Source organism: Bemisia tabaci, chromosome 3 (assembly GCF_918797505.1).
Source record: "Bemisia tabaci chromosome 3, PGI_BMITA_v3".
Classification (NCBI taxonomy): domain Eukaryota; kingdom Metazoa; phylum Arthropoda; class Insecta; order Hemiptera; family Aleyrodidae; genus Bemisia; species Bemisia tabaci.
Window position 1 is genome coordinate 20766413 of NC_092795.1, and position 15787 is coordinate 20782199.

Here is a 15787-nt window from a genome sequence, read left to right on the forward strand (position 1 = left end):
TCACAAGCACTATCGAGCTCCGTGCAAGCTTCCCCTAATTTTCCGTCAAAAATGCTGCTGATTTAAGTGTATTTCCTCCTATTCGATTCATTCTCCTTGACTTGCATCGTTTGCGATCGCACTATTTCCCCCTTTTTGCTTTCTTTTCTCGCGCAAGGAGATAAAGATTTTCATTGAATCGGCATCTCTTGGAATATAAAACCGTTTGAAAAGGAACTTCCTCGTATATGCGAGTCTACAATGGAAGAATAGAAGCACAAAAGAAGTATAAAGGGACGCGCCGAAATTTGGATCAGTAGAATGGGGTGTTTTATGAGTCTTTAAATGTAATAAAAATACACTGCACAAAACACAACTTGGAATGAATTAAATGCCTACCCTCCGCCAAGAATACGTGACTCATCTCACTCATCCTCTTTCTTTTCCCCTTCTTTCCTATTCCGTTTATTGCTATACTTACTTCGCAAATTCGTTCAGCAGCCTATTTCTCTTAATCGGAATGGTTTTCATTTGTATTACTTACTACGTAAAGGTGTACTATAATTTTAGCGTTGCCCACAGGAGAAAAAGGAAATTAAGGACGACAGGGCCAATTATCGGATGACGATTTCGATTCGCTGGTAGATGAATCTCAGACGCTGTCTAGCATGCATGTGTGCGTTATAAAGACTGTAATATGATGACGTCCATAAAATATGTAACGCTAAATTTTGGATTTTTGACCACCTCCCTCTTCCCCTGGTAACGCTTGTGAATCTGTAAGCCTGTACCCTTAGACACGTCAGAACAAAATGGTGTTAGGGTTTCTTCAACCCCTCGCCCCCTAGATCGTTACGTATTCTTTGAACGATCGCCTTGTTCTCTGCTTATGTTTCTGTCAGGTTTTTTGTCTTTTCGTCTTCCTCTGTTTTTTTTTTAAAGTTATTTCAACAACCTGTGTCGCCAAAAAAAATTAATTTGAACGAGCCTGAGCCTACGGTGGCTAGGACGTCTTCTCTATACATTAATTTTGAATTTTCAGGCGTATTAGCTTTTTGTTTTTTGTTTGTTTGTTTGTTTTTTTTTTGTTAAATTTATTCTCTATCCCTCTTAGTCCTCGAATTTGAGAGCCGAGTCTCCTTGAAACTTCAAACCGGTAAGGTTACTTTTACGATATTTTCCGGAAACGAACCTTCCTAGCCGTCTTGCTGGCTGATTACGGAAGTTGATAAACAAAGCGATAGACAAAAAAGGCATAGACACACAAAGCGATCCTATTGGTTAAAATGGGCAGTCATCATAGACTAAATAGGAAAATGATGGACTAACTGTAGGGTCTCTCACGGGTCGCTGTTTGTTAATTTATTACTTACCTCCTTTGTTCATTGCAACCACCAATAGGATGGCTTTATTCTCAGCGTGTCGTCTTTGTCTATTGCTTTGTCAATCAATGTCAATAATCAGCCCGCTGGGCTGTGAGGGGTCCTCCTAGGCCCTCTCGAAATTTTTCTTCCGCCCCCTTAACTTCTTTCCGGATCCGCCACTCCCACTCCCACAATGCCACAAAAGTTAGCCTTCCTTCCGATAAACCGCCTAATTAATAACGCGAGGCGGCTGTTTCGACGGGGCGCCAGACTGCCGTGCTAAGGAAAAACGCCGTATGAACATTCGAGAGTTGCCAAATTTCCTTTGATAAAATGCTTATTCTTGAGGAACATTATGTGTATTTTTCCTTGAAATTTTCAGGAACTTCAGATCAAAATACGAACAAAATTCTCTGAAAAATTGGAAGAAAAATATTCATGAGTTTACCAGGGAATTTGTGTTTATCAAAGACAATTTGGCAACGCCTGAAGGTTCATACGGCGTTTTTCCTTAGCACGGCAGCAGAGGTAAGGTCGGGACCCGGAGTCGGAGCCGAAACCGAGGCAGATGCACATAAAAGATAACCAATCGTGTCTGCGCGTCGCACAAAGCCACAAGAGCGTATCGCAGGAACATCAAACGGGAAAAAGCGAGGCGCAACAAAGCTCGCAAAGGGCGAAAGGGGCTCGCGAGGGCGGGGGCGGGGGCGGAATTAGCAGGCGCGTATCGACGAGTACTTTCGCAGTGGAGCAAAAACGCCATCGACAGCGCGGCAGGGAAATTCTGTAAATGGAAGCTCCGCGCCTCCGAGACAAGTTTTAATTAGGTTTACTTGAACGCAAATCCAATTCAATCGGACGACAGCTGACTCGAAGGTCGCCGGAGTCGAGGGGGTGCAACCGGGGGGCGGATGGGGGGCGGGTAGTTGAAATGGAGTGAGGATGGCACCTCGAATTTCAGCCCGGATTTCAATTTCTAATTATAAGCTTAAATGAGAAAACTTCGACACGACTCTCGAGGCGAGGTTTCGCACTGCAGCATTTTTGCCGCTTCCATCTCGCTCCTGTCGTGTCGGCATCCTAATTTTGGATCGCCGTCCGAATCACCGTCATCCGAGGATGTCAAATATTTGTTAACGAGCTGCAGAAAAGGAGAGGAGATCGAATTTGAGTTATAGCAAGCGAGTTAGGCGGAAATTTTTGGGACCTCTTCAGGACACAGCTAATTTTTTTCCCTTCGATATAATGGTATTTCGATTTCTCGAGGATCCTGAGAGTCGGGTTGTCCGACCTAATTGCGAGTCAATTCCATCAGAAGTGAAAAATACGGAGAATTTCACTCAGTATTGACGCCGAAAAATCCAAAATCGGTCCATCCTAGGCCCAAAAATGACTCTCAAAAGTAGTATAGTGCCACCTTCAAGAATTTCTCTTTGGTCGCAAAATCAGTCGCTTCCCTTGGGAGGTGAACAGGAGGGGGCTCAATTTTAAAAGTCGAGGCTCCCTTTCGAATTGCAAATCGATTGCATCCATATTGAAGAGTGAAACAACATTGAACGTGAATTGATCCCCAATAGTTCAAATTGACCAATTTGCCTTCCTTAAAGTAATTCTCTTTTCAAGGGATGCAATTGAATGATTCAATCGAATCGCAATTTTGTCGGAAACCCCGATTAATGAGATCATGACCCCCTCCCCCCTCCCGTCAGGGGGGGGGGGGGGTATAAGGGAATCGAGACCACGTAATTTGGAGTCCTTGGGGTCGATTCCCTATTCAACCCCGCGGTCCCCGACTTCGCACGACCTAAAACGACCGAGAAATAAGCTTGGCACGGGTGGTCTAATGCTGATTTTCAAATGCGCGCAACTAGTGGACTCCCCGCTTATTTGAAAATTGGCGCGTCAACTTGAATAATTTGCCGAGCGCGCCGCTGAAATTGGCGGGAACCAATGGGAGTGAAGTTTCGATTTGTTTACATTCGCGTTATTTTGATAACCAAGATCTAAAGAAACAAACGTGGCTCTTTACCTTTTCGTTAGTGTTGGGAGTAAGTCCTTTGAATAATATTAAAAGTTGGTCGTGGTTCTTGATTATTCGTTTAAGTGCGAAGTAGTTCTTACTCACATTTCTTTACCACAACCCTCCAAAGAATATCCAATTCGGTGTTCTCCCGTTCAATCTCCACAAGTCGATGCCTCAAGGTGGCAGGTGGCTCTCTAAGATCCTGTAAGTTCTCATAAAGGTTTATTCTTTCTCATCGCAGTTTCACCAGCACTATGTGCTTTTCGAAATTATTGAGGCTTTCAAATTCCAGTAGGCTTTAAACCTTCCATTTTGGTTTGCTTATCAGGTGACTGCTTTCCTATCACCAGGAATTCACTTTCCATGTTGTGGTCTACACTAGAGTATTTACCTGTACAGCAATTGTATACACAGCTTGCTTCTTGGAAGGCTTAGGGCCCAAAAAGGCAGCCGTCCCTCTAACCCACAAACATTTCACTGCCGATTTTCAGATTCATATTTAAACCCAGAACCAAGATGGCCAAGAGTGTTCATGAATGAATGTTCTTCCGCAGAAATGAGGGAATTTATGAAAACACTAAGTCATATACATGCTTTGCAAATGAAGAGTTGTAACAATAAATTGTTCTCGCTAATTTCAATTCATTGGATGGCAACCCTTTTGGGCCCTAACTATATTGCGGAGGCATCGGTGAAGGCCTAATAGATTTTCGAAGTTTCACACTCGTCTACTCCCACCCTTGCTTTACAGGTACTCTAGTCCACACCACTTCCAAATGTTTCTTAATGTTTCTCACCTGAATCACCTTACAGAGGGTTTTCATAGCTAAGATATAAAATACCTCTTGCCTAGAAATGAACTATAGAAGGTCTCAGCCAAATTCAGAGTCTAATCTATTCGGTATTACGGGCCGGCCAAAGTTTGATTTTTCTATGATGATCATTCCTAAAAAATGGTTGATTTCATGTCTCAGGTGTTGTAGCTTTATAAATGTCCTTCAAGGCTTGATTACAGGAGGGAACAAATTTTCCTTGAAACCTTGCTGCCGAGGCACTTACTAATCATATTCAAAACATTAAACAGGCGCTCTTTCGATAAGATATATTGTCATTGAATGGTTCCAAAAATTGAAATAATCTCAATAATCACCCAAAAAATAAGCAGTGAAATGCATGTCTTCATAAAAAAAGGTTTTATTCCACTAACTGCAACTACTCATTAAGATATCGAGACCAAAAACTTAATGAAAATTTGAAATATTTTGAACTTTTACTGCTTGTGGTGAGTATTGTGGTTACCTCAATGTTTTGAACCAATCAATGCATCAAACCACTATCAAATATGGTCAATTGTTATGTTAAGGAAGGAAAACAGGAGAAAGTTGATCTGACAACAGCCAGGCATAAGAGACCAATAATAAATGCATCAAGTAATGTTGCCATTAACATTCACAAAAAACTTCATAATTGATAAGTCATAGACCCTCTTCTCATGTAGTAGAATTTCAAGATTGATAGCGATAAACAAGGTATTCATAGTTAATTATTATTGTATATTGCCATGAAACTTCTATAAACAGCAATTTTAATATTCTTACATGTGAAATACATAGGTACTTGCTATGAAGAGTCATGTTCGATTTTTGAATATGAAATAACTATTTAATTGCAATTTCAGGTTTGCCTTCATTTGTAGAAATCAAAATAACGCAAAGCACTGAATATGAGCTTAAAATGCTATGAAAGATACTTTAAATTTTTAAAAAATTTTGTGGGTCCTTGGGTCCTCCGGTTCTCGCCTGGATGACTTTATAGCCTCGGGGTATCTTTCCAACTCCTCCTTAAAGGATGTTCCGATTGCCTCAGTCAGAATGCATTATGGCAAAGCATATCTTATAGTTTTCTCCTGCATGATTTCAACGAACAAGGGTGCATGCTTGGGCATGTTAATCCACCTGCAATATCGATAAGTTCAAATTAAAAACCATGCACCATGGGGTGGGTATTGTTATCGTCGTGTATTCCAAGGTCCCTTCCCCTGTAGACAGAAAAAAATGCCTCGTAAATCCGTAGCTATTTATAAAAATAGGAATTTTATGCGTACAGTAGACTACATCTGAGCAATAGTCTCGAATAATTTTGTTTCTTAGCCCTTAAACCCCCTCTTCCTATTAAGTCTCCAAAGTTCGCATCGTCCATGCTTGGTTGGGTTGTGGTTGAGTTATGTATTTGAAGAGTTTTGGCATCGAGCGAATACATTAACACTTGCCCCGTTCTTTTCGGGCACCGTGTTGCGCAGATATTTTGCCATTTCGCCTGCTGGTAGGTTTTCTGGAGAAAGCTCCCCTTCGATATGAAAGTTACGCAGCAGGGGACTACAGAAGCTATTTGCAGGGCTAGGGTGTAAGGGATGCCTTCGTGACAGCGGGACTGTGACGCGACGGAGGGATGTGAAAAGAGGCGTCCGAACCCGAATCAGTGACTTTTGTTTCCATTAGTTTGTGCCGTACAGGACATCATGTCTACCATGTTGTCTTTCAGGGCGAAAATTAACTCAATTTTCTCACAATCTGCTAATACAATTTTCTCGAAAAATGTCATAAACGCGAAAAGATTTAACGACGGTGAAACTACCAAACCACGTATCTCGGTTTGCGGCGTCGCACACTTCCTGTCATACTTTATTTTTTAAATAGAAAACTACTCAACGTCAATTCGTGAAAACTTCTGTGATTTTTCCTCTTTGTGCAGAGAAAAATCTGTGAAAATTGTAAGGAATGATATTGATTTGATCTCCATCAAAAAAATAAAATGTGAGTGGAGATTTTTAAACACCGCAAACGAGATACGTGGTCTGGTAGTTTCACCGTCGATAATCGTGCATTATGAGAATGTTTGAGTGCAAAGCAATGCTAGAAGAAGATGACGAGTTTCCTTGCATTTCAAACCGTTCTGACCTCGCACATTTTTTAAGAAATGAAGAAAAAATACAGTCTTTGAAGATTATGCTTAACAAGTTCCGACGGAGTGGCGAAATTTTTAGAATTTTAACAATTTCCGACTTCACAAGATTTTCTGAACAAAAAATGTCCTGACTCTGCTCTAACTTTTCAAGAATTTTGGGCATGAACGGTAGGTTGGTTGGTTTGCTAATAAATTTAAATTTACTATCAAAGATTCACATGCATGCGTTTGTCTCAGTGTCACAAATTGTAAGTGCACAAGGAGACTATTGTGGCACAAATACGATCAATTTTAAATTCCCGACTGGATAAGATTTCATGACAAAATGGTTGATGGCAAAATGTTTTAATTTTTCTCTGAATTTTCATGTTTAAGGAAAATTTAATGAATTCTCTGAACTTTTCCTCATCTTAGCAGGACTTTTTAAATCTTCATCAAAAGTATGTCAAAAGAATATAGGTCGGGTAATGTAGTGACGAGGAAAAATTATGTGTTAGAAAAAAGTGCAAACAATACGACAACACTGTTAATCTCCTTGATTTGGCTTTCTGGCCGGAACTTAACCCTTTTTGCAGATCTTCATTTGCATTCTTTGGTCGCAGGAAAACCTCCCTACAGAAAATTTGATTAAAAACTGCCTCAAACCGCAAATTGTCACACATTCAGTGGAAATTCAACGCTCTACCTGTCATCACTGCTTCAAATTTCCATCCCCTCTTGCAAGTGGTGCAGGGGTTGAATGAATGACAGGCTTTTTTTCACTGTAGATATACTCAGAGTAGGTAGCTGTTTTACTGTTGCATGAGATTTAGACGCGTTTCGAAAAAGCATGTTTTTGCGATAATTTTGCTCCAAATTTAAATATGATGAAAAATTACTGTAATAATTACGTATACTATTATGGTGCCTTCAATTTTCGAGGTATGCTAAATTTGCTGTAACAAAAACTTTGAATTTTTGGCGATAGATTGTACAGCAGTGGTTGAGTTCAAAACGACTCATAATTCAATTTTTTCCAAAATGTGGGTTCGTTCTTTTCTGCTTAACTCAGTCCATTTAAGTCTCTATAGCCAATAATAAGTATTGAAAAAATCTATGAACCAAAATAATCACTTTTCGATGGCGCAGCGTATGTGCAGTAAACGCTACTGGAAAAATATTTTCAATACGTTTCCAGTTCAGCGAGTGTAAGGTATGGACAGCATTTCATAAAAATGGAAGTAACGCAGTCTTAAAATTTTCCGCAATGGTCCTGGTATGCTCGATCATCGTACTTAAACACGTTTGAAGGATCAAACACTCTCAACGAGGTCTGAAACAAAGGGGCGAGAAGCCAGCCACTCTCCCTCGAACCGCCGCGAATGCGCCTTAAAAGCATCGTCTCTTTGATTTAACTTTCATGAAATTTGAAGCGCTTTTAAAACGTCATTTTATCGCCGGGGAGCGATCAGCATTCAAAGTGAATGCAACGCTACGGTGAATACATTTCAGGCGCATTGTTGAATGTGGAGTCGAGTTTTCGAGTGCCCATGCCTTTTTGAAGTTTTTCGCCGTATCGCAAAGAATTCAGATGAAACCCATATTTTAACAGTGAATCTGAGACACTCACAAAATCTTATCCGGAGATTTTACAATCTCTGCTTCAATTATTTTGCTTATATATCGGTGCCTTTTCTGCTTGCCAAACAGAAATTCCTCGATCATCCACGGGGTCATCGCCGTCTCTTTTCCCCCGGTTTGACGAGCCCCTATAAAGTCACGTGATGGATACTTAAGATGGAATTTATAGTATTGAGCCAATCATCACTGTCGTTATTTGTGCCTTATTTATTTCGGGCATTAACCACAAATGGCTGCAGAGTTGCACAATCAACAGTTAGATCGTTAAAATCATTCGTATTCTTAGCTTTTTCCTTCCCGCTCTCGAGTTATCAAGGAATTCAATTACCTCGTCGTTTTCCTCAAATATTCTTTGTACGGTGTGTCGATTTTATCACAGAAGTCATTCAGTATAATGATAAAACGATTGAAGCGTAAAGATCCCGAAAAATTACCCGTGAGATCCATCCAACCACCAGATTGGGCCTCTTGCTCGCAAGAGCTATAGCGAAATGGACCGAGTTAATCAGAAAGGAACTAACCCACATTTTCGAAAAAATTGAGTTAAGAATTCATTTGAGTCGAGAAAAAAAATTAGTCTGTGTTAAGAGGGCTTACTTAAACTTCATTTTCTACATTGAACCTTATGGAGAAATAAAACTTCGAACCTCTTTTTCTGAGTTTCAACTCTATGTGGGTTGGCTCCTTTCTGTTAAACTCGGTGCAAACACGAGTATTTATACTCTCTACGGGTAAAATCGCACACAAATCATTTTTGGCACATCAAAGAAGTCGAATGCAGACTAAGTCTGAAAACAAGTCATCAAAGTCTTTCATCAAAAAAGTCTGAATTCAACTTTTTTGATGTGAGTTTTTTGTGAGTGTCGTTTTTTTTCAACATTTTCGAGTTTTTAAAAGTTTCCTAACAGCCGTGGCTACAGGCGCCGTTTTGAGGTCATGCTTTCAATGGCCTTGGGTGGGATTGCAGACACGATTCTGGAAATAAGAAGAGTGGATGTTAACAAATTGGACGGAGCTGTACCAGTGACGAGCGTATTTACAGTGCGGGGAGTAAGGGAGAAAATAGCTCGGCAAGTAATCCAGGGTGGAGTTTTGTTGGACTCCCTCGGGATACGCGACGCGTGCGGACACCGCGTCGGCAGGAGCGACCATGACGACGACTTGACGTACAGCCGCACGACATCAACGTCGTCTGTGTACGACTTCACTGAAAAGCGACCAGCAGACGATTTTACCACGTGTATTTTCAGTTAATCGGCAAATTCATGGGTATTCTGCCACATAAAATGAACTATAATTGTGCCAGAATTAGGGAAAAGGGGTTGATTTACTGAGAACGAGTGAAACGTGACTTACTGCTTTCTTATAAAGCATGAGCGTCGTTTATGGAGCACATAGAGTCGTAATGCAAATGGGAGAGCTAGCGCTACTTTTAAGCATTTTTCAGGTCCCAAATTCCGAGACTCCTGTGTCACGCCTGGTCACTTTTTCGATACATGATTGATTGTTTTCGATACACAGAGACCCGGTCGTCCGATGAAAACAAACAGAATAAGAATTATCACGTATTCTACATAGCCATTTTGGATCGAAAATCTATCGAAAAAGTCCCCGAAGCTCGGCGCACACTGGGCTCGGAACTCATCGACGAGAACATGGCGGCAGCTTTTCCATTTACATGACGACTCTGCAGTATACTCTATGGCGTCGTTCTTGAAGGGTCAGGATAAAAACATTTGCTGCATAAGTATGTATATATGAAAAAAAGTAAGAAAATTCGGGGAAATTTTGATGCACTGAAATCAGAGTGCGTAAATTTATCAAACTTTAGAATTACCGTGGCTGAGAAATAATGTAAACTCTTTCTAGTATTAAAGATTCACAAAACGAACTGATCGAGTCCCTAGAAATGTGCCGAAGCTCCAACGCAAGCTCACACAAAAGCGTTTTACGACAAGACACACGATTCAAGCTCGGAAGCAGCGGAATACAAATAATTTCATTTTACGATTTCGTCGCACGTTTCACGGTTTGAAATATGAGCCGTATGAAAAGACGTTCATTGTTGTTTGGATTTGATCTCTACGCAGGTATTCATCATCGTTTGATGAATTGGTGCTCATCCTATCTGTACATTCTCACTCTGTCTGAGGTAGCGTAAGTTTCACCCTTTACTGTATGTTTATCGATTTACAATTCTGCTTGCGTGTGTTTCAGGTGAGTACTGTTTTACTTGACAGCTGAATTGCTGGTCTCAGGGAGCTTGAGTTTTTTATAAAGTGTGTAAGTACCTCCCTGCTTTGTTTTACATTTTATGGGAGACGTTATCATTCGGTGGGGTCTCCTAAAAAGTTCGTCCTTGCTTGTTTTACGTGACAGTTTTGAAGTCGCATAACACCTCAAACCGATTCCTTACATCGCTGAAATTTTGTTTGGTTTTTCTCAGTGACTGGTCACATGTTATGTAACGTAACAAATTTTTACGTGTGTTTGCGCTATCAATCGTCAGTGATACAAGGATTGAAGGGTGAAGAGCAGAGAATTCTGGGGAGGTGTTTTTAGCGTGATTTCACTCAGTTTTCCCTAAATTAATCTATTCAGGCCAAAAAAGGTTGAATCGCATTTTCATTTCTGAATTGCAGTACGCAATTTCAAAAAAACTTTCTAAACGTTAATTCCTCAAAGTCCTCCCGGACGTGTTTGACAGATTAAACACGCCTCATCACGTTTATAGGATTACGAAATTCAGAGAGGGCGGTGATGTTGTAGCGCATCATCCTGGAACGTTACGGCGTTACGTTACGTTGAGTGTCTGTCAAAAGCCATAAATGTGACCTTAATGTGTGCCTTAATGTCACTTATGAACAGACCTTTAGTAAGATCAGTGAAAATTTTGGAACCGCGCGATGTAGATACATTTTTTCTGGCTCCTCTATTCCGGTAAATCTCAACTTCTTTGGCGGTAAAATATATCTCGGGAGATCATCCCATACCATTTAATTAGCAAATCTAGGATTATGAGGTTCCGTCCATAAACTCAAGATTACCCCAACAATCGTAAAATATGAATGATACGACTTCCTCCTCCACCCGAGTGAAGGATCGTCGTCATTCACGCGACAGGAACGCCAAAAATAAATGAGGAAAGGGGGAAAAACTTGACTGTGGGAGGAGCTGCAAGAAAAATTGCTTCACTTTTACCTCTGACACAACTTATTCTTCAAAATTTGTCATAGTTGACGTGGGCTTGAATTATTAAGAAACACGAGTTTTAATACTGCACGCGCGAAAAATGGGGAAAAGGCCAATCATACGACCAGACATATAGACAGCGTCGCCAGTAGGTTTTTTTTCTTCCTTCAAAAAAAAATAAACCCTCTAAATCCTTTCTGAATTTATCTTGAAGAAAAAAGACGTTCAAAAGTTTACTCCTTTTAAGTACATATTGATAATAATTAATCTCGGATTTGATTTTTAAAACTTTTTCGCAAAATTATAGTACAACAGTGTTCACATGTTATTTTTCTCAGAATTATAGTACAACAGTGTTCTTATGTTGTTACAAAATAGAATTTTAAAGTACTTCAATGAACAAACACAATTTTTTTCTCTCCGCCATTCAAAAATAATGAAACTTATAACCAAAAATGACTCAGTCCATATGCCGAGTGTACACAAATCAACGCTTATTACAGGCTAATCCACCCATCTATAGGTTTACCTAGCGGTTTTCGTGAAAGTAACTCATTTCCGAGTCAAAAAAAAACTTCAGGATCCCGGCAGGCACTTTTTCGTTATCAGCACGAATAATTTCTTGACGTGCAGTTTCTCTCTTGCTTGGCTTTCAACCTGCGAGCAAGAGAATGTAAATTGCTGAAAGATGGCTAATAAATCAGGAGGTCCCCAAGAACCCTACGAAACGAAACAAACGGTGGAAAGCCAGCGAACGGACAGGGTCTTTGATTTATTCAAATCTCCACCTCTACCTTGTCGAAAGTACGAAACTGTGAAAATACAGAATTGCACGGACCTAACTACCCATCGGCAATTCCTGCATGTATTCCAGTGGCGAGACGTGAATAATCGAGTATCAACATTTCTCCATTTGAGGCTACGGTAAAGAATCGAATCGTTACAAGCGCCCTGTTTATCGATCCTTTGCCGTAGGTTAAATGGCAGATAAATCGATGTATCGCTCATTCCAGTGGCGAGACGTGAACGATCGATTATCGACATTCCTCCATTTGAAGCTGCGGTAAAGAATCGAATCGTTGCGAACGTCCTCTCTATCGATCCTTTTCCATAGGTTCAAATGACAGATCAATCGATATATCGCAACCACGCCACGCCACCGTTGTATTCCATGACCGGTTCCTCTCCGGACAAACAATCTGCCGGACCGGCGAGAGCCCTCGGTCTATCACCAACGGTGGTCATTCGATATTCTCCGGGCTCCGCATGCGGTGAGGGAACACAAGTTTCGCTGGTAGCGGTATAAGTGATCACCGGGGTGCCGCTGGCAGAAATTATTAAACATGGCAGTTGAGCAGCCTCTCGTTAACCTGTTCCTTGTCCACTTTACAATCGCGCTCCCACCCATCCGCGCTGACATCATCTTCATCCGTGTTCGTTTACCCTTTGGCTCCTCGCTGATTCGATCTGACCGCGAATCGGGAGTCCCGTACCCGCATCCAGGGCCCCGTTGTTTCTTCGCCGGGATTTCGCTGATTGGTCTCGAAGATTCGATCGCCGCTTGTGTGGCGGACACCGCAAACTTTTGTGATGGTAAGGTGGTCATCGCAAAAGCGTTTGAAGTATCCTCATTTGCACACGTGGAAGAGAAAGACAGAAAAACGGGTGATAAGTGACTTTCATGAGTGTCAGGGAGTTCGTCGCTTACCGCACGAAGGAACGTAACTAAATTCCAAAGTTGCAAAATTGACTCAAACAATTCAATTTCTTACGAGAATAAATCTGCCTGAGTTTCGTCAAAAATTAATCTGATTTTTGCTTGAAATTAGAAGAAAAATCAGTGAAAATCACAATTAGAAATTCTCAAAATTCTCCTGATAAAAATGCAATTTGTGTGGAAAAATTTGGCAACATTGAAATGTAGTTACGTTCTTTTGTGAGGGAAACGTTGAGTTGTTCGAAGAACTTTCGTGCGCCGGATGCAATTATGCAGTGCAGTGCAGTGCCGAGGAAAGGAGCACGTTCTAAAATGAAGTCTTGAGAAAAAGCAATTCAAAATGCTTTGATAAAAATTAGTAGGGAACAAAGCCAGAGATTTTCACAAATATAATCGGTCATAGTCATACGCCAAAAATTGTCAGAATATTTGATGAGAATCCATGTATTTTACCCGCAGCGGAAAATCAGAGGTAATTTATTGCATTCATGTTAAGCAAGACTGCAGTACGTAACACCTTTTTCTCGCTTGTATGGTCGAGCATACATTCATAACCAAGAAATCTGATTGTTAGAAGTCAGAAGTAAGAGTGAAGTGCATAGGAATTGAGCTTTCTGCTCTCTCGCAAGGTGCATTTTCATGTGCATTTGGTGCTGCACTGTTGAGAAGGAGTGCAATTTTGAAGTTTTTACTGTTGTCTCATATCTTTCGTTTTTCCTGAAACAGGAGCGTTTCAAAATTTTCGTAGTATCAGTAAATTTTTGAGACTAAATTATTCGAACCGTAATAAGATGACCCAATTACGAAAACTTAGTCCTTGCTGTTCTTTCTGACTAAACGGCAGCAATGTGTAGGGCCCTCGCTTGGTGCTCCGAAGATTGAAAAAACCTATTTTTCCATGACAACGGCAAGAGAGGTATATGGAACTGCCCGGCCACGCATAAATTGACCTGCCTGGAGCCTCCTTTGAATTTATGTCAATTATCGTTGTGCCGTCTGGCATGTTGACTACGTTTCGTTATTTATTGGAGGTTCTCGCGTGTTGTCGTTGTTCGCAGCCAACGCGTCGCAGCACAATCCGACCGATTTTTGTCTCTCTTGTACCTTCAAAAGTAAACGAAAACACTCGGAAACCGCTGCATTGGGTAGTTAAATTTGCATTTTACTACCTAATTTTCGAGGCAAAATCTCCAAAATAAAAATTTACAATGTATAAGGAGCCCACCTTGAGATGTTCACCGTTATCTGCCTTTTTTATGGTATTATGTCATGGTGGTCTTGGAAACTAACTTTCACTAATGATTTTTTTCACCTTTGACTTACCTTTCCCTGTTTTTTTCTCCCCCTTTGTGCGGTGAATCAAAAGGTGTAGACTTTTTGACATTAGCTGCAGGCTAATTATTGAAATCTATAGACAAAGCCATAGACAAAGAAGACTTAAGGAGTATGGAGGGATCCTATTGGTTGAAACGGGTGGTTGTCATGGACTGAGGCGGAATTTTATGGAATAACTGTAGGGTCCCTCGTGGGTTGCCATTAGTTAGTCTATTACTCACCTCCTTTGTCCATTGCAACCACCCGCTTCCACCAATAGGGTCGCTTTATTTTCAGTTGGTCATCTTTCTCAATCGCTTTGTCTATCAATTTTAATAATCAACCCACTGTTAAATTAGAAAATCCGTCAAAACTCTATATGAATTTTAGGGTCCTCCCTAACCGTTACACGGTCCAACCTCCAACAGGCGCTTTCCCTATTTGGGAAGCTGTGATAACTCAATATTAGGGTTCCAATTCGAAACTTTGAAGACAACGGGCTCATTCAGCGATTAGTACCTGCAAATATTCACAAAATCATGGAAATCAACGCGATGGATCTGTAGCCGTAACTTCAGAAAAAAATCAAATTTTGAGAGTCTGAGTGCACAAGTTATGATGAAAAATGTCAATACGCGTTCAATGAACAGGTGAGAACTCTTTTGTCTGGGACTTTACATCGTCGCCATATTCCCGGCACCGCCCCCCTGCCCCCGCCCCTCCCGCCACTTATGCACAACCCCCTCCCATGACTCCCCTCACTACTTATCGCTCCTTCCTTTTACCTTTCGAGCCCTCTGTCGACTTGCAGACGAGCCGTAGACTACTTTTTGTCACGTCGTTTCTTTCTGTTTGTATCAAATATTAATAAACTCTTCAAATCGCCCCATTTTTTCCCATCAAACGTACCTCGCAACCCCTCTCACATGCCCCTTGCTCCTGGTTCAGTCCCTTTGATCCTGGAACTTTTGTCGCGGAAAGTATGTCGCGCAAGTATCAAAACCCTCGTCAGAAGCAGTCGCGTCTCGCTAGCTGTTTTCATCACGGGAAGTGTTTATCTTTTCTTTTATCAAGGAAAAATATTAAGTCTGTACTTTATTTGCGCCGTACTTAGCAAGAAGAAATTAGATCGTCGGGGGAACGGAAGTTACATTTACTCAGCTCTTTCACTGAACATGAACATACATAATCTTATCCCTGTACAGCAGTTCTTAGATAAGACTGGGTTAGGCTGCCATGAAGATACAAGTCCTTTTATCTTTTCCTTTCGCTTTATTTATAAATTATCAGTGTCGGTCTGGCTGGAAAATTCTTGGGATACGTTATCGCGACCCCTCCTTTGGTGTGGGGTCCCCCTGAGTTAATTTAAAGTTCGCCTCTATGCGGGTTTTTCAAGTTTAAGGGGATCCCTGCAGGATTCCTGCCTGCCGGGGCCCCCTGAGCTTTTCTCCAAAATTCCTGGGGTGCCGAAGTACCCTGTAGCACATTTTCCCAGACCGCCTCGAAAAAGTATCGCTCTAAAAGGAACGATCTCACAAAGATGATTCTAGACAATGATGAGAGCTAAATCTTTTTGAATTTTCAATAATTATATAGGATCTTATTCACAAAAGT

At 41.0% G+C, this 15787-nt stretch overlaps 1 protein-coding gene across 1 annotated transcript in view; it reads left to right on the forward strand.

Moving 5' to 3' along the window:
• The window catches only part of LOC140224147 (protein sax-3-like), a 111473-nt gene that overhangs the window by 28532 nt on the left and 67154 nt on the right, over positions 1–15787 (forward strand). The window contains exon 2 of the mRNA XM_072297569.1: positions 3448–3570. Coding sequence (XP_072153670.1) covers positions 3448–3570 — 123 coding nt within the window. The remainder of the gene's footprint in view (positions 1–3447; positions 3571–15787) is intronic.